Genomic DNA, 25105 nt, shown 5'->3' with positions numbered 1-25105 from the left:
AGATTTTCTTAAAAAATGTACAGGGCAAATCATTTCATTATTTCAATTCTTCATACAGTATAAGTCTTTTGTCAAACAAAAGTTACACTGATAATGAATTATTTACAGCTTCAAAATATAGACTCAAACTTCAGACATAAAAATTCTAACATCCATTATATTTCAATGATTAGTAGAAATTAAACATCTGCCAAAATGTACAGAATTCAATAAAAACTACCAGTGTTTTCAATACAAGTTTAAGTAGCCAAAAAAAAGTACATCCTTCCATCTCTTCACGACTGGGTAAAATCTCTTTTCTCTTTGTCTGCAGGAACAAGGGTAGGGTTTTGCTGCTGGCGTCCTGTGTGATGTTGCTACTAATAAATAACTTGTTTCATTCAATCTTGCCTCACCAAAGCTACAGTGCACAGAAAGGCATGATTTCATATTTCAGCTTCTTTTGCCTTTTGAATTTAAATGGTCACTGATAAAGAATAAAAGTAGTCAGTTTTCATCTCCCTTTTTTTTCTTCTCTTTAAAAGGGACTCAAACTAACCAATGCACTTCTAAAGAAGTTAAATCCAATTACACGTGAATGATCCAGCAATGAACCACGGACATCAACAGAATTGCAAATATAAACAGCAGACAGACAGACAGAATGACAATAACATTACTTTCTGCAACTAGAAAGTAGCACTTTACATTAAGTGAGTGGTACAACCCAGCCTGTTACTGAAGTACGGCAGGGTACGCTGCAAAACTACATAGAAAGATTGGAATTTAAGGTGAACTTCAGACAAGTCAAGTATACATTTACTCACTGCCCATCCCCTCCTGCCCTCCACTCCTGTAAGGATGTAGCAGGAGTAAAAGCACAGGAGTACCTGTGAGCAAACACGCCGAGGTTACCTTCTAGTGTCTCTGACGTTACGTACCCCACAGGAGCGGTTACACAGCAGGAACCTGGACAACCCAATGTAAAGTGAACTTTGCAAAATATGTACATAGATGTTTGTCAGTTATATTACAACGCTATTAAAAAAAAAAAAATCCAGTCTGTTTTTTATATATTAGAATGAAACAAGGTTGCATTGCAGTTTGCACTAGGTTTACTGCTTTAAGAATTGCTAATTTTTACGTTCACACTGTTAAAGTGCGGATTAATTTCAAACATCAACACATTAGATTTTATAAGAAGTTTCTAATTTCTTTGTTAAAAAAAAAAAAATTAAGAGCATATTGTACGCATGAAGCATTTCAGTCTGGGAAAAGGGTAATAATTGCTCTTCTCCCTCTCCGAAGCATAGGTATGGTTAATTGTCCTGGTACCATCAGCATAAGACCTATAGCTCCTCCAGGAACCAGAATCTAGGACAACCCTATACACTAGGGTCAACCGGTGAAGGGTGGGAAGGGGAGGAGGTAATAAGTGCAAGTCAACTGATTTCCTACTGAAACTGCTGTTATGATCAGCGTGAAGGTATAAATTACACTTGAAAAATGATACAAAAATAAGAAAAAGAGCATGCTCTCTGTAAAAAATATAGTTTTCTGTTTTTCCAAAAAAAAGGATAACCTTAAACACACCCAAGGGATTTTTTCTTAAGACAAAATGAATGAATCTGATTAAGGTTTATGTAACATTAAGCGATTTTAATGCCTATTTGTTAGCCACACTTACTATTCAAGGAAGCTTCTAGAAAGGAAAGCCAAATGGTAATACACAGCAACTACAAAAAGATATTAATTGATTTTAAAGTAGTTTTGATGAGGAAAAATTAAAGATCAAGGATTTTTACTTAGACATAAAACCTGAACATGTGAAAGTAAAGAAACCATAAACTGTCAAGCTACATCCATATTAAATGGTGGCAAAATGGATTTCCCACCAGCTTCACTTATATTTTAAGTTTTCAGGCCCTGAGTTACACCATACCTAAGAAGGTGTTAGAAATGCACCCCCCGTTTCAAATCATGGAAAGACATGCTTAAGTACTACTACAAAGGGAGAACTCAAAAATAGCCTTTTAGCCATTACGGTGGATTCTCCCCTGTTCTTGTTCACGTTTCCACCCAGGGCAGTGGAAATTTTTAATGGAGATTAACAGAGATTGATTAATTAATTAATGGAGATTAATTAATTTAATGGAGGGTTGTTTTTTTTACCCCATCAGTGTTTCACTTTATATTACCCAACCAAATCACAGTATTCAACAGTATTTCTTCATATCAAGTTCATATTAAGTTCTTCATATCATACCGCTTCATGGCCAGGCTGAAATAAGGTTTGTACAGTTTGACTGCCACCTTCTTCATTACTGCTGTATTTGTTGAGAGACTTTAATCAAAAACTGTGCTAAGAGTTAAACACCCTTTGGTGTTTGTCTCTGCTCTCCCTCCTTCATTTTACCCTTTCCCTATAAAGAAAGAAAATTCCCGTTTAAAAAAAAAAAAGAGGGAAAAAAAAATCCATGAAATTAAGTCCCATTTTTACAGAAGGATTTGCATCTCCATTGTTTTTTGGGGGGACATTCATACAATGTCTGGAGACATCCATACTAGTCAACTCAAAAGACACAGCAAAGGAAAAGACATACTGGAAGGCTTGGCATAACTCCTACTGTGCTTTCATGCAAATGCAAATAAAATTCTAAACCTCTCAGATGGGTGCTATTATATAGAGTATAAAAGCTTTCTAATATTAAAGACAAAGGTCAATATGTGCTTTGCTGCTAGAAAGTCCTGAGAGAGTTTAGAGGAGGAGCACAGCCTTCCTGTTTTACCTGGCAGTTGGGTTTAATTGTTACTACAATTTAACTTTGCAAGGGGAAAGACAGCAACATATCAATGTCCCTCAAATTATTCTTTGAAAAGGAACTAATGCTTTCAGCTGCTACATTATAGTGTTATTTTATTTCAAGGTAACTCAAGAGAAAAGCCAAATTTAAAAAAAAAAAAAAAAAGGAGAGTCATGTCTCAGTTTAGATTAATTATTCCCACCTCCCCCAACACAAAAAGCCTGCAAGTCTTTAATGCATTAACATGCAAACACCTTGTACATACAACATGTACAATAGTTGAGCCCTTCTATGACAAGTATCTACAGAAATACAAATATATGATGCCTAACATTTTAGGAACAACATTTTGGTGCCCTCTTTTATAAAAAGTATCTGCCTGCCTTCCTTCCTCTTACTTTGGTTAATTAGGAAAGGAAGATATAGTTACAAACTTTCTCCTCCAATTCACTGTACAAGCAATTTAAATGTCTACGCAGGAAAATTGAACCTACCCAAACTGGTAAAATATCCTTCTGCAATGCAAGAATTGGCAAGAAGGAATTATTTTAAGTGCAGTTATAAATATGGAAATACTAAGATGATAATACTTCCTTGGTGGTGCTATCAGTTTTAATAAAGAACCCAATTCAAAACTCTGAGCTGAAGAAAGAGACTTCAGGCTGCTGCAGTCATCATTCTCACATCTGGGGGAAAAGTAACAAAGATAAAGGGACAAACATATCCCTAGTGATATCAGTGGAGTTAAAGGGATCAATCTGTTTCACTTCACTATTTAGTCAGTTCTCCAAGTATCTTCCCAGCTTTTAATGTCAGTAAATAAACATTAAAAGTGCTTAATGTGCAAGGCTAATAGTGATGATAGCACTTTCACTGTTTTGTTTCATTTTGTTTTTGTTTTTTTTTTTTACAAAAACCTTAAAAACAAACATGAAGGCATATATAAAATACACTTGATTTATGTAACAGATAGAATATAAACCACCAGACAAGAAAAATTATTGCAAAATAGATGAGGATGTTCATTTTTTTCACTACCAAGTTGTAAAATAAGAAAGTTTCCTTTAGATCTTCTAAGATAAGATACTAGCTCTCACTGCTTGATGATGCAGAGGTTATTTTCACATATTGGTTGAAAATTGTCTCAAAAGCTTCATCTCTGTGTACCATGGCACCAAACACCAAAGGCTGAATGACAGAAAAGAAGATCAATGTCAGTCCAGAAGAGAAAAATCTTTCTCTAGGTATAGTTTTGGACAAATCAATAGGAACAGGAGATGAACTCTACTCAAAGTGCATTAATAAAGACATAAAAATCCTTTTTTATACTAAATCCCTGGATATACGGGAAAGTTTCTAAGACTCTTTCACTTCTCCATCTTCTTAAAACAACCATGGCATAAAATGCATCTGCACAGAGTATTAGCAACGGAGAACACTTCAACTCTCTTTCCTCTCCATCCGCTCAGTGCATGATGTTTTCCTGATTCAGCTCTACTTCCATTAAAGTTTTCTAAAATTCTTTATTAGTGCCTCTTCGTTTCGGCTCATAGAGTATTTATTTAGGTAGATGAACATTTTCAACCTCGTAATTAAGACATACTTCTCAATATCAAACAACGAGCAGAAAACCTGGTACAACAGTCGTGTGACTTGTAGAAAAGTTATTGATAGGTGATTAGTTTAAAATAAGGTTTGGTCATACATTAAGAAAAGTTTCAATCACTCAAAGGGTATTTGAGGCTTAGAGAAGCTGAAATCTTTAGCAGCATAAAACTGAAACAGGAAAACTGCCTCTGAGGGTCAGGCCCTTCCACCCCAAAGCCTCCTCACCCATAGATACTCTCAAGCCATCAGCTTTCATTCCAGACTGCAGAGCAGAGCTGCCCCCATGCTCCCTGATGAAGGATGCTGAGAAAACGGTCAGTAGAAGGTAATGAAATAATGGAGTAGAAAGGATAGAGCAAATCTTTCTTAAGTGTTATAGTAAAATACTCCAGATGCAGTTGAACAAGCTAAACGTTTAAATCATGACAATTCTGAAGCCAAGTATACTGAATAATACACAAGTGAATTAAAAAATAAAAAAAAGTCAACACTGGCATAAAAGGGGGGGAAAAAAAAAAGCTTTTATGCTGGTGCTAGCCAGAAAAGGAAGACAAAAAGGGCATGAAGTCAAACACAGCAATACACATACAGCTAGGTACTTACTTTTTGTGTAGATGGTGTTGATACAGCAATACCCATCCCTGATCCTGGGAGAACAGAGAGCACTTTATACTAAAAAGAAGAAAAAACACAGACGAAAGATATCTTATGTACTGAACAACTACAAAAGGTGCTGAGAAAGTTACACAACTTGTCACTAGTGTATCCTCCCTGACACAACTAACAGACCTCTGTTACAAACAAGAAGAGGCCAGACACTGACCCTGGAGTCAATGGGCACAGAATCGCTCCTACAGCAAGAGCCTGTCTCTCCTCTTCCCCCCACATGTCGTTGGCACCCAGCCCGCCGGCTAGAACCAGCCCCAGCCCCAAACCGAGCACCCTGGTACCACTACGGCACATGGGAGCTGGGCCAGCCATGATAGCAGGGATTACACCAGCAGCTGATGGTGGGGGCAGGTAGTACACCCCAGACCTATGTGTACATACGTACATGAGAGAGTGCCTGTGAGTATCAGCTAGAGGTTTCCCTAGAAGTAACATTCACCCACTGTTTAAAGGAGCAGCAAGCAGACCAGAAAAAGCTTCTTTTTCAAAATTAAGTACACAAAAAGGGGAAGTATAGGTGTTTTTTGTGTTTTTTGTTTTTTTTAAAGAAAGTCCATAATGTTAAGAAGTAATACAATTGGCTGAACTGGGGAATATTCCCAAGGGGGTAGAGACCCTAAGTCTGGTCTGTGTTTAAATAAAACCAGGCACAGTACATTTTTATGCTTGGCTGCATGATCCCTGTCTCCTCTTCACTGAAAAAAACTACACAGATGCAAAAGGACCTTTATGGCAGTAAAGATCTACTAAACAACAAGCCAGCACTACTTCAAGTATGATGTTTAAAATCCAACAATATGAATTATTAATTCCAATGGGAATGTTCAAGTTGAGCATAAGTTGTCTGCTTTATAGACACGTGATATAAATAGAAGGAATTCATTTGAAAATCTGGAGGTATGTAAGCAGTAGACACCAGGCTAAGTTATTTCTTTGCACAGCATGATTGAATCTGTGGCATGGCCACAGGACGTAGTAGAAAGCAGGGGTGTCTGCATTTAAGAGTAGGACAAGTTCAGGAAGGGTAAAAAAAAATTGACATTAAATGCCATATAGAGTGATGCAAAGCACCACTAAAGCCATTGGTGACTGCAGGCTGATAAAACTTGACCAGAAGAAGGATCACACTCTACTTGCCGTGCTTCCAACCATCCACTTCTTGCCTCTGTTAGTGATGAGATCCCAACTAGATGAAACTCCAGCCCCATCCAGTCTGCCTATTGTAATGATTTACCTTTCTCCACTGATAATAATTCCTCTTCCCTCTGAGGGACCTACTTGTAAGATGGTGCATCTACTGCTATCAACACCCAAACTGAAGTTAGTATGCAAAAAAGAAATCTTCTTAAAGCCTACACAGCTCTAGTCAATGCAGGAGTTAAGAAACAACATAACTTTAATTTAAAAATAACTCAGAATTATAAAGGTTTAGTAAACTACTTTGGTTTTATGCTCATAGTGAGCTTGCCTGTAGCAAGTCCAAATGGCTAAACAATCATTTCTGGGAAATACTCTTGATTAAAGAATTGCATTTACTTATAAAATTTATCAGTGGCATAATTTTTCAAAGGAACATAAGCAGAAAAGCAAAACATGACTAGCTGAACAGAAAACCAGCTTTGCAGCACAAAACAGACATACCTTCTGAATATCTGTTATATCCGTTAGCTTTATAACTTTATTTCTTTTAGATGAGCCGGATTTGGAGCTTTCAAAGCACAAGTAACTGAAGACAAGGAAAGAAAATGCTCATTTTAGTAGTAGTAGTAGTATTCTAAAACAAAAATTTCAATATCCCTCCTGTCACTTCTCCAGTTGAAATCTCGCAGGTTAAAATCAGCTTCAAAAAAAAGAAAGAGGCACACAATACGCAATTCAGTTACGGCTTCTAATTTCAAGACAACATTCATAAATTCTAGCAACTGACTAATGTGCCTGAAAGGCCAGAACATACAGCAAGCACACACAAAAAATCTTTTATTTATATTACTGCAATGAATGGTTAAACCTGACAAGCATTTCAAAGACACAGGAAGCACAAATATCCTTAAACAGTTGAAATACGAAATCTCAAAAGGCTTATAAAACTTTTACCATCTTAAAAGAAGATTAATGGAAAACATTGTGTTAGTTTCATATTATTGTGATGCAGACAAAAGCTCAGATTTCTAAACACTGGAGAGTGGTCTCCATCACTAGGTGACATTGCATACGGATGAGCTTTACTTCCATTCATTACACTCCAAAGGAATTTCAGTGCAAGACCCAAATAGTAGTGACGATAGTTATTCAGCCCTGGGAGGCTGGGCGGGTCAGTAAGGATTAAAATGAATAAAATAAAGTACTAGTTTTGAAACTGAGGCTTGAATTTCTATTTTCTTTTTGTTGCACATTGTTTCAAGGAAGCTATATATTAAATTTGCTTTAAAAAAAGAAACTAAGAGTATTTTCCAAATAAACTTTGATCACAACTCTCAAAATACACTTCGGTTTTAGGTTTCTTTTTTAGTATATATAGATAGTGGGTTATCCACATCAAGAACTGCAGTTACTAACAACTGACTACACAGAGCTACTCTCCATTCCTATGCAAGCCTTTCCAAGGCAAAATCACATTTGTCAAGCGTTAACACACCCCAGATTCAGCTCTCCTTCTCCTGTGGTGCTTTCTTGAGGTTTTACAACACCATGAAAAGGCATTTTTGTTTCAAAACGTTGTTAAGGATTACTTTCGGATTCAAATTTTTTAATGTCTGTGGCATTTTCCTCCTAAGGAGTGTGTGGAGTGCAATGACTCACTTTTCTGTGACATAAAGAACTCCATTCCTGATGTAGTCTGTAGGCATCTTCCTATCTCTGTTAATCAAGCAACAGCGCCAGCCATTTTCACACACTGAAAAAAGTCATAACAAGAAATCTTTAAGAAAGAGACAGGCATTACAACCAACAGTTTCCTTCTAAAACAGCACAAAACACTGAAAATTAAACTTTAGATACCTAAAACTGTATTTACAAAGAAAAGCCTAAACAAGATGTTTTTAGACATCATAACATCTGTTTTAACACTTTTTCAAAAAAAGTGTTTTGAAAAACACTGTTTAAAAAAAAATCCAAAACAAAAACCACCCACACAATTATCGCCTTTAACTAGACTACTGCATTTGCATGACCACAAAAGGCATGCCAGGCTGTGCATTCTTTCAAGGAACTGTAAGGATGTGGAATGAGAGAGACCGTTTCCATTCATCTTAATTTAAAGCAAGTCCTTTAATCAAAAGCTTATACCAGTACGTTGCACAAAAAGGGGAATTCAACTTTAAACTATACATGTCTTTTTAGAAAATACTCTTCCTGTTGCATAATACCTGCCAAAGGACGCTCATTTTCCGACAGGTTAAAAACTTCATGGAAATTCCCCCTCTTGGTGGTATGAAAACGACTTGTGTCTTCATCTTTGCTTATTCCAGTTGGGGCACTTGAGCCCACGTAACTTCTGGATGCTGCTGTTTGAAGCTGCAGGAAAATAAACACAGTTCCAAAATTTGAAGAGCAACATTTAAGCTGCACTCTTAAAAATAACTTGGCTAAGTATTCTTCCTAAAACAAAAAATCAGTAACTACTTCAATAAATTAACCTTGGACTACTGCACTATACTATTGCTATAGCACAAAGCTCTAATGTGCTATCTGAAGATCACCTTTCAAAGGGCTGCCCTTTGATGGACACCCTTTGCAAGGGTGAAAGCACATGGTGCTAGACCTATCTTAAAACACCATTTTTCTATGATAAAGGGTATATCTGATTAGATACAGCCAAGTCACTGCACACAACTCCAATTATACTAGTAGGACTAATAACAGTTACTATATTATCAATACGTGGCTTGTCTTCAAGAGACAGACCAAGCACAAAATATTATTGCACAAAATAAGTTTAGAAATAAAAAACAGCAAACGAAGAAAAAGCCACACAAAAGTGCATCAGCTCATTAGGAACATATATGCTGAAACTGAAAGGCAGTTTTCCACGCTACGATCCATACCTTTTCATGCCCTGACAGCTAGCAGGAAAAGAAACAAACAACACAAATGTGACAGTGACAAAAGAAAAAAGTGAAGTCTCTTTAACAGCATAATACATAGAATAAAACATAAACTGAGTGAAGCTGCAAGATCTCGCTCACAAACCAAGAGACCACACACAATGAATGCAATTAAAAAAAGAAGAGTTATCAGTGGTTAGAGCACACCAGTTCAATTTATTCAGGTTGTGTTAGAGCCATTGATCTTTTCTTTGCTTTGAAGATGCACTGAATTTTCAGAACGTTGACATGTGAATTAAAATCAGAATGGCTGTCAGCATCCTTAGTGGGGGGGGAAGGTAGCATGGCGTTCTCAAAAAAAAGTACACAAGTAAAATCTACTTTTAAACAGAGCTCCTGAACCACTGGAGACTGCCCTAGCAAACAAGCCTTGCTTCCAGAAGGACGGCAGGCAGTTTCTTTTTGAAAGCTTGCTGGCGTTTGCTTTTTCATCTTGGTGGGGCACCACACGATTCCAAAGGTTGACTTCTGTCATCGAAGCAGTGAGAGCTCCGTTCTTAGTCCTACTATAGACATGCAGTTAAACAACTGGCAAACTGACAACATGCGAGCTCAGGATTAAGTCCTTCTTCTGTAAAGGCCCAATGCTGTTGGAGGCCAACCAGGCTCTGCTGCTTTTTTTTGCACGTAAGTTGGCAGCACTTGCCACTTTGCGGGATTTAGCGCTAACAAAAGAAATCCAAAGCAAATGAAAAAACACACACTGCAATCGCTGACTGGAAACCAGACTGACAAAACAGGCATGACAGAGGGTATTTACCATCCAGCTTTTAGGGTAACTGTAATACAACGATGCCTTGGGGGAAAAGAATAAAAAAAGTTGACATGGAAAGAAAATGGTTGATGAGAACTGCACTGTTGCTTCAGTTACTGCCCCTCTACTGTGCCCTTAGCAATGATCAAGCCCCTGGAACCAAGGAAAAGAATAGCTTCTCCAACAATTTCTGTGAAAGTAAAGATCCCATGAATTTTTGGAAGGCTTTCTGCGACAAGTTATTTGGCTCCATATACGCACATAACGAGGTGAAGCTCCACGGTCCAAAACATACAAAAGATCAGGGCAAGAAGTCTAATGCTTTTTGCACTGGAGTGAGGATTATTCCTGCTCTCTGCTACACTGCTTCCTACCCACCCCTTATATAAAGAGATTTAAAAAAGCTGTTTAGACTTCAGGACGACATCCCGTCTGGTGGCTGAAGATGTGAGAAAGTTCCACCCTTACTTCTAGTCCTTCCTAAACCAGGCAAATGTTTCCTCTACCCTTAAAAGAAGCAGCTAATTTATCCATAACCACCCAGGATTCAGACAACCTATGGTCAATTACTAGAAGAAAAGCATTGCATCCAATTTTGATAAGCCTTAAATCTAACTGGAAGTGATTGGATTTGTAATGCTGGAAAAGTCTTGACTGTCTAAAAACATCACCAACAACCTGGAGGTAGGAATACCCAGAGGTATTCCTTTTCGTTTAACTTATCATCAGCTTTTGACATACAACCTTTACGCATCAGATACTGTTGTCAGGGTTGTTCTCTAAGGACATGGGGTCAGAGTGGTGGTATAGACAATGAATATTGCCTCATGCCTAGGTTTACAGTGTGTCGTATGCTGTTGAGCGATAAGAAGCTAAAGCAAATGCATATATGCTGGCACTACATGCTTTTGGCCTCTGCTTTTTCTATGAAGAAAAAACAAACAAACCAACCCCCATTTTGTTTCTACCTTTTTGTACAAAAATCTATTTTTTTAATAGTACAAGGTTCCCAGAAATCTCTCAAGGTGTAAGAAAGTTTGTCTAAAATTATTGAGACCAAGTTAATATTTTCAAAGACATTTTGAAGCAGATAATGCAGTTCTGCACATCCTTTCCAGGGAAACAAGCCAAGCCCATCAAGTCAGGCACAGTAGTACTAAAACCCTGATCTACTTGTCAAAACTTAAGCCATAAGGAAAAGTCAGAAGGGATAATTACTCTCTAAATTTATGGATTCAAGTTCAGCAGTTCAGAGCTTTTCCACCTCTAAGGCAGATTAGAGACCCAGAAAGAAGCTGCCACAACCACCACAGTATATGAATGATAACCTGTAAGCCCAAGAGGCACAGAAACTTGTAAGCCCATCTTCTGCAAGCAAGAGAAATACACGTTATGGATGGCTCCATCTAAGCACTCATTCACCCCTCTCATCCCTTGGAAAACAGGAGCAAAAGACTCACTTTCTGTCAGAGACTGTCTTTTTCTTCTACTTCCTTCTGAAATACTCAGATTATGCTGCAGTTAACATTTTACCGCCAATTGCTCCATCTCCCCCAGAACCCTGTATTTCTTCTTCTTCACTGTGTTTATCCCTTTTGCTCTCCAGTTCTGTACCCAGGCTGAATTACTGCTAAGTGCTGTACGTTTTAGTCAGGGAGCTTATGACAGTGCTCAGATACTCCATGAATGTAATTAGATATTGTGGTAAGAGGCATTAAGCAAATGCTAAAATGGGATTACACTTAAGTTTTATTACAACTTTTTTTTTTTATTAAACTAATAAACAATGACAAATTCAGGGATATGGAAAAGCATGACTTGCTTCTCAGTTATCATGTCAGGCCCCAAAACAATTTGCAAAGATGCACAAAACACAACACTTAAAGATTTAACTATGAGATTTTAACAAAAGAAAAATTTACTGTTGGGAGGGCCAACGTGGTGAAAAGCCATTTGTCATCACTACACTAAAAAGTCATCTAATACAAATAACCATAAGACATAAGGGCTAAATCTGTAAACTACTTTATTACCTCTGTTAATGCTTATTCCATTAGTAAGCTGCATATTATACTCAAGCCTTTTTTTTTTAACTAGCTGTTCTTCAATCTACACAAGCAGCTGAAATTCCACTGAAAAAGAATGTCTGAGAACAGAGAAAGGGAATACAAAAAGACTAAATTTTGACAATAAAATCACACAGAACGTATGTTACAGAAATTGATGCGGACGTTGTTATTTTTGTGCATTTAGCGTCATACAATTTCCAAGAGAGAGAGATATGAGAGATATATGTTTATATGCACATTATGATAATAGATTCCTTTCATACAAGAAACAGAATCCATATAAAAACTCTGTGGATCTTGAAAACAATAATAAAAAAGAACTAACATTGATGGTTAGGATTAATTAATCTTCCTTTTAATGTGCTCTAGTCACTGGGGAAAAGGGGAAGGGAGAAAGGGATCTGATTTTCAGTTGTTGGGAACAGAGGGGCAAAAAGATTTATTAGCCTTACCCGTCTCGACACTGTAGCATTAGACCTTTCTTTGAGCTGAGGATCTGTCGGGAGACTTGTCCAGATGATATAAGGTGTATCATACTTAGCTCTTAGTCTGGGGCATCGTTTGAAGATAAAATCAATAAGGAAAAACTTGATTCCAGCATAGAGTCCTGAAAAAAGGTCACTTTAGTATACATGTTGAAGGGGCATTAACAACATCACTGTTTTGATCATGTTTTAACAAGTTCATGAAGGAAACCAAATTCTGTAAGTATCTTCAGTCACAGTGCTAAACCATTCTCTTGGTTTTAATATTTTGATTCTTCTTCCAAAGGCAGGAAATTATTTTTCTTTTCCTACCCTGCCCAGATTCCTTCCTCCCCATCCCCAGTTCTTCTAAACCACTTATGTAGCTTCTTAGTATTCAGAACAACATTAAAATAATTCAAACATACATTCCTTATTACCAGAAGCCTTCTGAAAACATGATATTCTTCCAAAACAGAAAACACGCCAGAGCACTAAACTCCACAGCATCTTGCATGAATTTAAATGGCAACAGAGGGCTCTCATGTACTACATTAAACTCTATCTTCCAGTCCAGTATGCCCTCTTATCTTACACTAGCTATTTCCTTGCATTCTGCCGGATTAAAAAGGGCCTGAAATACTCTCTCAAAACTTTACTGAATGCAATTCAGGTCTCTTTCTAAGAGCGAGAGTAAAAAAATAATTCCTCACTCATCTAATTCAATTGCCACCTCAAGCAAACCTGCGTTTATGTTCAAGCTAACACAGTTTGAAGTTCAGTGCCACTGAAAGTAATACTCATTTGATCATATCGTTACTTTAATGAAAAAAAAAAAGATAATTTCTTGGGTCACAGGATGTGGCTTCATATCTTAGAGAAAAGACAGTCTCATGCTGTAGCAAGAACCCTCTTTTCTCAATTCCCAGTTGAGAGTTTAAGTATCTGCAACTTCACCCACAGTAATCTGTTCATTTCGTCCAGCCTATCCTCCAAGTTTTACAAGTAGTTCCATTAACCCTTTCATTTTTTTCCAACCCTGTCATCTTTATGCCTTCTATGTGTCCCCACGTATTTCATTTGCAAGGATTTATGAGCAGAAAAAATGCAAAATATAGGACTTCCCGGCAGCCTGATAGCTGACAGTCTGAAGACCTCTAGCTATCAGCTCATCATAAACTTTTCCTCTTCAAGGAGCTAATGCATTATCCAGTCTTTTTCTATTATGTTATGTATTCAAGGACGGTTTTCAAAATGCACATGACAAACGATGCCAAGCACAATGAAAATACTTTAAAACACTTGCATTATTTATTAATGCAGGGCTTGCTTTCTTAAACTCTAAAATTCTCCCTCTAAAGATCACGCTAAGTTTTAACTTATGAAGTCTAGACTGTAACAGGTCAATTATTTATTGCATTTACCCATTGCAAGCCCAATAATCCTGTAGGGCAAAAAGCAGGATGCAATAAAAGCTGCCCATAGAGTAATGTAGAGCTTCTGTGTTATTTCTGGCTGGACCCACATGAACAAGCTGAAAACAAAAAAGAAAAAAAATTTTATTACTAGCATTCCAGACATTGGTCAAGTCTTGTTTTAAGAGGATAAAAAGACTCATGTCAGATAACTTACTTTTTAATTTTTTCCAGTATGTCTGCCATCTTGCCAAAAAGGTTCTGCATAAGAAGCAAAAGAATTAAAACCAAGTCCTGCATTATTATTTTTTTTGTCCACATAATAGAAACCAACAGAGTCATCTTACCCTGTTGGTAATAAGCAATTCCCAGACATGATTTTTTTTAACTCATTTTTAGCTGTTTATGTACTTCACAACTGAGTATATACAAAACAGAACAGTAATACTCGATGACTTCCATCTCATTTAACACCTCGCTCCATAACTCATGACTGATTGTTAGAAGTGAAGAAGCTATTTGATGCCACTGTCATTCCTGGAAAGTGTTTATATCACTGCAAAAACTTAAAATGTTTAATTTAAAGAAAAATTGAAAAGTTAAGAGTTTCTGTCAGTAGGTAACAAAATTGGAAGTTTCTTCACACATTTTGAGCACTGAAATTTCAGGAAATGGTTACTGAGTTCAGCAGGTGTTGGACTGTCAGTTTCTTTGGAAAAATACCACTATCAGGTTTTTATAGAATTATAAAAACATCCTTGGAGTGACTAGATGCCATGTAATTCCAGCAACTGTTGATGCAAACTGACCCCTGCTCAGGACTAAGAGGGTTTTTCATCCGTCGTCTCTGACCAATCCCTACTGTCACAGCACCTGTAAATTTCATCTTCCCAATAAACTTCTGAAGGTGTTCATATAAACATATGCAGCACCACCAGAAGGAAGATGAGTGTACACAGTTGGCAAGAGAAAGGTAAGCGACTTTAGCATCGGCACGTTGTTAGACACAGCACAAGGTGGCACTTAACTGGATGGTGGTGTCACTCAGCTGCTAGGGTAGTTCATCAAACTGACGGAGCTGGGAGAAAACTTTCCTTCACCCTCTCCCACACATGCAGCAGATTTCAGGGCAGGGGTAGGGGTAGTGTTTAAAGCAGGCTGTTTCTGTACAAACTAAATAATACAACTAAACAGACAGTAGCCTCAGTTAAATCTTGAAGGAATAGGATCTCCTACACCAGTTTTGCGACTAGCAGATTTGGTGTATGGATCCACACTCCAGCACACCAATAAGATTTGCCACCTGATCTACATTATCAGAAGCTCAAGTGGGGAAAAACTGTCAGAAACCACTTCTGTTCCCCTCCAGACCTTGCTCAGAGCTGTGGCTGGAGAACCTCAACCAGTTCTCTGAAGCATCATGTCATTTCAGAAGCTCCAGGAATCTTACTGAGATCTGTATTGCTCGTAGGTAAAGATTCCTATGCAAGAAAAATACTGCTTGAGTGTTTTTTTTCATATGCTGCGTAAGAATATCCTTCGACCACGCAGGCTATAAACCTCCTTGTTTATAAGGAAGCAGCCAGAGAGGTCTGAGAGCAGCACAGTACCTGCGCCTTCTGAGCCACATCTAGAACAAGCTGAAACTTTTCAGACACGGTCAGGTCTTCTTTTGGTGGCTCCTGGGGCAAGAAAGAGACAAACCATTATTTTTTAGCTCAGCTGAAACTGGTATTTTACAAAACTCCTCATGAAAAGGCGATTGCTCAACATTCTTGGCAATAGACCTCTCACGTTAAACAGTCTCTAAATTTTCCAAGTTCCTCCCTTGTTTCACATCTACTGTTGATGTCTTTCACTGATGGTTATCTTTACCTCTTGATGCTTTTCCTCCATGGTATATGCAAATGTACCAATATGAGGCTGTGAAAGACACAGTAAGTCTTTGGAGCAGCACAGTTACAATGACTTTCAGTCTGTGAACACATGCTTAAACTGACCTATTTCTGGTCTAGCCCAGAAATGTCATTTTTGTTAGAAGTTTTACATCTAAAACTTTTTAATTTATTTATTTAAATAGATTATTGGCCTTTTAAGAGTAACAGAAGTATTCTGGAAGCAAGGCATCACTAACTCTTAATGGAATATTTGAAATTCAAAGAGCTCCATCTTACATTAACACTTAAAATCCTTCCTGCTTGAAGCAGGGTATGCAAACATTAAGTTCAAAATGTTACAAAGAAAACAGAACGCAAGGCTTCTTGAAGATCCCACAGGATCTAACTTGTCCCAAGCTGGCATATTTACATTGATTCCAGAAATGTGATTCAAGTTTGGAATATTTTAGGGTGAAACACCAAAACCTAAGAGTGCTGTTAGTGAAGATTTCTAAATTGCAAGAGAAAGAAAAAAGTTGTTATTTGCACCTTACTCTTCCTTCCTTTCACAACTACCCACATAAACGTAGAGGAAGGTTTTAAAGGTGCAACTTTTAACATAGGCATAAGGTCAAACCAATCAAAGACCTACCACGGGTTCAGAAACTTCAGGCACAATGCTCCACTGTATTCTCCAACCCCTATGGAAGTTATGGAAATAGTTAAAGAGAGCAAGTACTTCTTCTCCACCTGCCAACACGGATTGTTTGTAAGAGGTTAAAAAGCAATTTTCTGCAATAAGCACTATAGCTTCAAAGAATAGTAAAATAACCCCCAAATTAATGAAGAACCCACAGCATAACAAAAGCACAACTGGCCAATCATAGACAGTTTTAAATGTATAAAAATTAAAAAAAAAAATATTAGCTAGGTAGATACTACACAGAATCACTTCTTGCGGGTTTTACAAAAGTGAACTGTGTGCGCAGAGTAAATGTTTTTTTCTTGTTTTTTCATGTGAACAAAATTACATCAACTTATTCAGAACCCTATTTGCTAACAGCAATTTTCAAACAAAAGAGTGTCAGATAAGTACTGATAAGTATCAGTTAAGAAGTCTGAAAATTATTTTAAAATACACACATTAATGTTCTCTCCACCATTTTAAGGGGGAAAACACCATCAGCCCAAAACATAATTTTAAAAAGATTCTCTCAGTACATAAAATGTGGATTTAAAAAAAAATCTTAATTTTTAATAGAGACTTGATTTAAAAATGGAAGATGCTTTGGATAAAGTATGTCAAGAGCTACTGATAAAGGAAAAACTGCAATTTTAGGCCTAGGTGAAAATTCTCTCCAGGGAAAAGCAGCAGGCTTCAATATTTAAGGTGACGTTCTGCAACTACTCTGAATGCTGCAAAATTTTACTTTAGAATTTTAACATGCTGAGGGATTTGTCTGAGAACCTGCAGCATCATTTATGATGACCTAAGTCACGGCATACGAAGACAATTCCTTAGAATAGTCAAAAATTATAGAAATTGAGCAATGAAATTAAGGATATTAGAGTCTGAATTTCACTTTGTTAGACTTAACTCACAATGTTAGAAAAAATAACAGTTTACAACTAAATGCAAGAATAATAAAACACCTTTCAAGCAAAGCGTTACAAAAGAATAATATAGTATTTAAGTAAATACCTGGCTATGAGGTAATTTAGGGACAACCTCAAAATTGCTAAAAATAAGAACATAGGAATGGCCCAGCCATGCCATACAGCATTCATGTATATCTGCAGATTAAGAAGAACAAAAAAGAAAAGAAAAAAGAGATGTGGATTATAAATTGGGGTACAGTGAGTTGCATGAAGTGTAATTTCCCACTGTACTATTGGGTTCAGAATCATGCAATTCAGATCACAAAAATTAATATGTTTTAGCCACACCATGACTGACAACACATCCAGTCAAAACTAAGATTGAACCAAATCTCCAGAGATGACACTTAACTAGTTCTCACCTGCTTGAGAGGGAGTATTGAGTATTTCCAACACTGCAATTACATGAAGGGGTAGGAACAAGAAGAAGTAAACCCTGAAGTCTGTGAATCTGCTACGCGACCATGATGTGGTCTAACCTCACCCAGGGCAGTTGAAGCAATGGTGTAGTAGAAAAGTTGTAACAATTAGCCCCATACGGGGCAACAGGATAAACTCTCGCTCTATTATTTCAGGTCAATTAAATCCCATGTTTTTACCAAGCTTAAAAAGATTGCAGGAAAACAGGTTTTATTTTACCTAAAAAGTACAAACATGAAGTGCTTCAAAAGGTATCCTGTCCCTTTCCCAGCTTCTGAAAATACAGAGACTACAACCTCCCTGCCAAGAGACGTTAGGCTTTTTACTGATAACCCCAAAATGAAGCATCGCTCTGGCTCCAAGGTCCCAGAGCTTTCTGAACAACTGAAGCTCCTTCTTTCAGCTTTTATCTGAAGAATGGGTTTGTCAGGAGGGGTGAGAGAAAAATCAGTGGATTAGGAGAAGGGACAGACAGAAGACACCAGGCAGGGAAAGTCTCCTCCTCAATATTCCTTCAGCTGTGCCGTGCAAAGTAGCATCAAATTGGGCTCTATAACTTACAGGGAGGGACCATTTAATGAAAAGGTATGTGACATTTTCACCAAACAGGTTCATTCAGCTACAACTACCGATAATAACTTCCTTCGATATCAAGATATTTTATATACACCGTGACCAAAACAATTAGCAGGAAAACAAATCAAAACTCCACTAAATAGTTATGTCACTTTGTGGCATGCAAACCTCCTTACATAGCATGGGAATGCTTGAATTTAGCTCACATACTCCATGTTTCCACATTAAATGATGCAAATGATGACAAATCAAGGCATTTTGTCTCTCATCAGTAAGCATGATCCTAACGAATGACAAAGTGCACTGATGGTGAGTGATAGCTTCTTATCAAACATAGCTGCTATCAGCATTTCAGCCCTAGACAAGAAGAGATTTTGCAGAGGCTGAAGTAACCATCAAATTACAGGACTGGAAGACAGAAAACAAGAGATGAGACAACAATGCCCAGATTGTTATAAGTTACTTTATCAGTTACAAAACCATGTTACAATAAACCCAGAATATACAATTTAAGTGGCTGTGAGATGTAACTGAAGTGACAGCTACTAGTATTTTGTGATAAACTATTTGATTTGACTTAAACTGTAGCACAACCCCTACTCAGATATGGCAGGTTCAATGAATTTCAGTAAATAATAAATTTTTAAAGTTCTTAATACTCCTAGAGGAATAGGATAACTTACAATAAAGGCAATAGCAGAAGTGTAGATAGAATACCAGTCTGATAAGGCAGAAAGATTCTTCACAAAATTAGTAACAGGTTTGGCACCTCTCTCTAAATAGAAGCGGAGAAAAACCACAACTGTTAGAATTAGCTGGCAGTAGTTAAATAACTTGTAATTGACAAACAACCAAATTAGAAAATTAACAGGAACATTCAAGACATGTAATGGTAGAAAGGCTTATCCAAATTAAGAAAAATGAAACCCATCAATGTAACTGAACAATTAGTTAAGGAATGTATTTTCAAAACCAAGTGTTATTCAAGACAAAGGTTATGTCTAAACTAAGTGAAGGGAAAAAAAAATTTAAAACTCCACAATATCCTTTACAAGGGTACCCTGGATGCTGACAGCAGTCTGTTCTGAGCCCTGTTCATACTACCCTGAAGACCTCCGCACAGGTCAGTTCATCCCACTGTAAAACAAGGTAAATCAACCTGACTGGACTCCAAGCCACTAAGGAACAACTTGCTGCTGCTTGACCATAACCAAGCTAGCTTAAAACCAGGATAGATCTTTCTTGGCTACGTTTCTGCAATTTCTGTCCACTGATAGCACTTTGCTGCTTACTCTTCCTAAACCAAGAGACAGAGGACCTTAACACCTGAAGATGTTTTTCTCCTCTGCAGACCTTTGCTCTTGCTGTCACTGCACGGGAGACTAACCTGTGCCAGGAGAGGCGTCACTCCCACACGCAGGTGTCCACAGCTAGCCAGAGGCAGCAAGAGGAGCTCTGCCTCAGCTCCTTAAAAAACACTCGTCCTCTACCCTTCCTATTCCTCTAAGCTCTTTTACCACTTGGGCAAACTAGCTAGGGGACACAAGAAAGCAAGAGAGGGCTGCTGCAAGAAGACCTTTGCTTTCTCTGCTGGAACACACCGGTTTTGCCTTCCCTGACGAGAAGACTGAAGACTCTGCTTGCACAGGGGGCCCCAGGAGTACGCACCCTTGTCTGCAGTGCAGCTCACAACTTTGAAAGCTTTCCTCAAGACAGCCTGTGAGTTGCTGTCATAGTTTGTTTAGCTTGAAATTCAGCTATTCTTCATACATTTCCTACGGGAAGTAATTAAACAACCTGGACTAGATTTCCTTGAGCATCAGTGGCACAACCAAAGCAGCAGATGAAGTAAGTGGAAGGGCACACCCAAGTGCTGCTCCACCATCCTACACCAAACCTGCAGGGAAGTTCAACACCTGGAAACTGCTGGCGACAACAGGGGTCTTGAGAGCAACCAAGGGTCTCGGGAGCTCCAGGTGATCGTCAGGCACCCCTGGACAACAGGGATCTAGGTTTTGTGGCTCACCTAGTGGAAGTTAAGAACCACTCAAAGCTTAAGCTTAATACTGCCTTTTTAAAAGTTATTCTGAAGGCAATGAACATCCACCATGGAGAACAGGTCACAAGTATTCTTCCAAATGAAAACAGAATGAATACCAGTATTAGAATAAGGAGAACAAAGCTGACCTTACATGGAGATTATAGACCCTTATTTCAACTTCACCTCCCGCCCTACAATAATTTAACGATTTGGAGCACAAATCAGCCTTTTTTTTTTTCAGGCTAGCACAGAACTTTTGGAGGGCTTAACTACTTTGTTTAACTTGCCATCTTGCATCCTCCACCTTCCAAAATAATTTATCAGCTATCCAAGAGAAAGAAATGCAAGACACACTCAGGGTATGCATCGTCCAACCCCTCCTTCTTCGAAAGCATAAGCTGATAGACTAGTAAGCAAACTACAAGCAGCTCAGGCATAAGTGTATGAACACTACTACTTTTGCCATTGGACAAATGGCATTTGGACTTGATGATCTCAAAGGTCCTTTCCAACCTTAACGATTCTGTGAAATAATCTGTTCTCATTCATTACATGTTCACACATTTTAATTAACATTACATTTTTGGTTCAGAGATACCCTATGTAATTCAAGATTGAATTCAAAGATAAGCTTTTACCAGTGCTCCTCTAAGTTACTTTGCATTCCAAACACTAATTCAGGATTTCAGAATAATTTCTGCTTATGAACTGGCAGAAGTATTTCAAAACACTGTATTTTAAAATACAGCAATCCTCCCAATAGAGTTATTAAGATCTATTTTTAGTTCCAAAAAATGTAATACTGCTAAGTACTTACTTAATCTTCTCATATTTTCAGTCAACCTGAAAAATAATGGATAAAAGCAACTCGTTAAATAGGCAAGTAGTGCACAGCTGTGTACATTTAGTCCCTGAAATACTGCTCACAGTTATAAATTAGATGTTTGTGCATAAACTTCATTCTTACCTGTTATGAAATGCGTTTCTAGTAACTACTACAGCCTACCTTGCATCAGACCAAAAACTGAAATGTAAGAGCTGTCCGGCTTAACTAAGATTTTGTCCGCAGTTTTCAAGAGGCATATGACACCACCTGGCAAATAACATAACTCTTATTCTACCTCAGACAGCAGATAAACTTCAGATTTCATGTTTTGGCCAAAGGATTCACAAACTTTTTGAGATGGTTCTGTACTTTCAGCTTTATTACTTGTTATGCACACACTCGCTCAAACCATGTAAAAGGTTGTAAAAAAAAGAAAATATTTTTAAAAAGGAACTTGTAAAGAAGCCAACAATTTGGCTCTCACAATCAAGTTAAAGATTTACCTTCTAGCACTAAGTGGCTCTTCTGTTTCCACTGTATTCTCTTCTGGCTGAAATCTGAAGTCCTCAACATACTCCCCAAATCTATCACAAAACCACTTCTGGAGTCTTGAACAGACTGTGTGACTACGCTTATCTAGAAAAAAGAAGCGCTAATTATCAGGATAACAGTAGAAGACATCTTCATACAAAGCCTGCCCCCACTCCCGCACACCATGCTTCATTGGGAAGCTGACTTTGCACAGCTTTCCTGTCCTTCACCAACATTCTTCACGGGAACTCACTATGCAGCTTACTTCTGCCATTGCACAGAAACCCTGACTGCACTAAGCTGGTAAAGTAAGCTTGAAGGTGACTCCCACTTTGTTCTAAGTACAGCACATAGAAGCATCTTATTACCAGAAGTACAGAGATTACTTAAACATCCTAACAGGAATTTTTAGCAAACACTGCAAAAACATTTTTCTGGTTAAAAGGTTCCTGTAAACAAAAGACTGACGTAAATCTCAGTGCTCCTATTGTGCTGAAGGATCACCTTGAGAAAAGCAAGTGTAAAGCAAAACACTCCTGAGCAGTGTGCCGGACAAACACCTTGCAGCCACACAAATTTGACAGGAAAGGGAGGTGGAAACTTAAGCAAGATTCTGCCAGAGGCATTTTTACTACCACTTTCCAACCATTTATAGGCTATAAAGATTGTGTGTTTGTGCACACATATAGATAGATAGATAGATACACATACATACATACATATAACACATGCACTTTCTTTTTCTAAAGCCAGGCTACAGAAACTATGCTGTATATGTCAATTTCTATATATGGAATATTTAGTCATAATACTGCCTGGAAAGTCTTATATGGCAAAGTAATGAAGCAATGCATACTGCCTGCATGTCAGTTTCAGTGGAAAAATAGAACATAAACATATGGGTATATGGAAATAATGTAAGGGTTAAAGCCTTAAGGCAGCGCAGGTGAGAACAAAACAATGACCTTTTGCTTTACCTGTAATTCAGAAAATCACTGTCTAGAAGGAATAGACTGACTATTCTTTGGAAAGGCAAGTCAATACAGCAATGTCACAATGTCACAACTATTCCAGGACCAAACTTAGTACAGAACTCCATGAAATTAAGATATGATTAAACAAAGGCATGAAAGATCAATCAGCCAACTACAACAGGCAACAGGTGCTCAGAAAATAGAATCAAACTGTTTATTAATGAATGGCAGTGATACCTAGAAAAACAAGGAATTTAGTGGCAGTTTACAGCTGAGACAACACTTACATTTAAAATAAAAAAAATATGAAGTAGCTTCCCACATACTAATACTTCAGATAGTACTAAGAAATTTTGAGCATACAAGACAGAAATAAAATGGCTGGCTGTAGTTCACATAACAGAAAGTATTGACATTATAGGAGTACAGGAGGAGCAACTTCAAATTTAATCTGCATATTAAAGGCCTGAGTGGTTGTCTCAATCAAGAGGTGCGGGGAGGAAAGCTTAAGTGTACTGAAAGATGGAGAATCTGCTTGTTGCCTTAGTTCGTTCAGAAATCACATTATTATTGAATTCATAATAAGCTCCAGCTTGAGAAATGGGTGGAGGTGTCCAAAAAAGTGAGTAACTCTTAAGCTTATTCTTTCTCCAGAATGTCTTTTGGCTAACAGCATAAAAGAGCTTTTGCAGTTTACAACAAAATAGAACATCTTTCCTACATATTACACCTGTTCTCTGTAAGTCAAGGATCAGCAGGGCATGCAAGAATGATGAAGTCAGGCAACAAGTTTCACTACATTCCTAAAGGCTTTTACAATTTTGTACAATACAAAATAAATTCCTTGCTCAGGCGTGCAAAGTCAACTACAAAAAGGAAATAAAGAATCATGTACAGAGACGCAAGAAGCTGCTCAAACGGTCTTTCATATTTGCCTTCTTCAGAAGCCTGCTTAAGGACCCAGCAAGATTTGATCTTCTAAAGATCAAACAAAAGGGGTAAAAAAAGTCTGACTGAATCAAAATGCTAGTAGAGATCTGGCCAAGATTACCTGTTCCGTTGGCTTGTGTCTGTGGCTTTGCAGGTTGCTGAGGGGCAGGCACCTCTTCCGTCCTACAAAGAAAACGGAAACAACATGAAATGCTACAGATGAAGAATTTTTTCCCTTTTAGGTAAAGGGAGGACCAGAATCTCCATGGTTTCCATAGCTTGAGATAATACAACCATGCCAAGAGAAAACCAAACTTATGCCCTTTTGCAAGATTTAAAATATTCATTGCACGTTGCACTTAGGATCCAGGGAAATACCATCCACTGCAAGGAGAAGTGTGGTTTAGCCATTTCCTGTCACCAACAGCTCAATTTCATCTTACAACTACTAAATAATTTAGTATCAAATTTGTTGCATTACTTAGGCCCTTGTGTTGCCTATTCACTGCAATGCCTGCCAGGAAAACTCTTCAGAGCCCCAACTTTTTGCACAGTAATAAATGAAAAGGGATTCTGTATCATAAATTGATAACCACAGCAGTAGAATAAAACCACAGTTTAATGCATGAAACTTGAATTCTGCCATCGTTACTAGAGTCAGCCACCACTCATCTTCACAATGAGAGGTACAGGTGTCAAGAACTATTTAAAATGTTATGTTGTAAGCTCTTGAAATGCACAGACACCAACCAATTTAAAACATCTTTCTAAAAACTTGCAAAATTTAAATAAGGGTCTGAAAAACTGCGACAAAAATGTTCTAAAAATAAGTGGCAAGTAGCAGGCATCATTGGTCTCATCTTTCAAAATGAGTCAAGAATAATATTCTTATGCATTAAAAGTGAATAGATTTTGGAAAACACAAATGCTTTTGCCATCCTGCACATGTGCAAGGCTTCAAATTATAGTTGCACTATCCACAGCCTCCAACTGCCAACCTGTCTTGAGAACACTTCAGGCTTCAGTCCAAAAGTCTTCAGCCATCAATGTAGATATCCTATAGAAAGATTTCTCTAATGAAGCAGCAGCTTTGACAACATAACACCAGCCGCAGCAAGCTTTACTTGACAGGGAGTTGTATGACTCAAAAGATTACTGCTTGAAATCAAAAACATGTCAGTCGTGCGATTTCATTATCACTCATTTATCAGACAATAGAGGTGCTTTCAAAGCTTCCCTTCGTCTTTTGCTCCTCAGGAAGGGAACTGAGTGCAATGCTCGTCAGCAAATGGCAAGCGGGAAGAGGGATCCCACTGTACTGGGCCAATGGCAGCAATATAGATGGATATATAGTTCTCTCTCTTGCTGTTCCTCTAGAAAGTACATTAGGGAAAGATCTCGCTGTA

At 37.8% G+C, this 25105-nt stretch overlaps 1 protein-coding gene across 1 annotated transcript in view; it reads right to left on the bottom strand.

Moving 5' to 3' along the window:
- Positions 1 to 3869: 3869 nt before the first annotated feature.
- Positions 3870 to 25105, bottom strand: part of GRAMD4 (GRAM domain containing 4) — a gene marked incomplete at both ends in the record, with an annotated part of 78257 nt that continues 57021 nt past the window's right edge. The window contains 15 exons of the mRNA XM_081999610.1: positions 3870 to 3971; positions 4995 to 5063; positions 6702 to 6786; positions 7860 to 7953; positions 8426 to 8573; positions 12439 to 12593; positions 13875 to 13984; positions 14083 to 14126; positions 15476 to 15547; positions 16395 to 16443; positions 17445 to 17536; positions 19081 to 19172; positions 21256 to 21281; positions 21768 to 21900; positions 23821 to 23882. Coding sequence (XP_081855736.1) covers positions 3870 to 3971; positions 4995 to 5063; positions 6702 to 6786; positions 7860 to 7953; positions 8426 to 8573; positions 12439 to 12593; positions 13875 to 13984; positions 14083 to 14126; positions 15476 to 15547; positions 16395 to 16443; positions 17445 to 17536; positions 19081 to 19172; positions 21256 to 21281; positions 21768 to 21900; positions 23821 to 23882 — 1333 coding nt within the window. The remainder of the gene's footprint in view (positions 3972 to 4994; positions 5064 to 6701; positions 6787 to 7859; positions 7954 to 8425; positions 8574 to 12438; positions 12594 to 13874; positions 13985 to 14082; positions 14127 to 15475; positions 15548 to 16394; positions 16444 to 17444; positions 17537 to 19080; positions 19173 to 21255; positions 21282 to 21767; positions 21901 to 23820; positions 23883 to 25105) is intronic.

This window comes from Phaethon aethereus (assembly GCF_964289735.1).
Source record: "Phaethon aethereus genome assembly, chromosome: 1".
NCBI lineage: Eukaryota > Metazoa > Chordata > Aves > Phaethontiformes > Phaethontidae > Phaethon > Phaethon aethereus.
The sequence above is the reverse complement of the archived record's forward strand: the minus strand, read 5'-3'. Positions and strand labels throughout refer to the sequence as shown.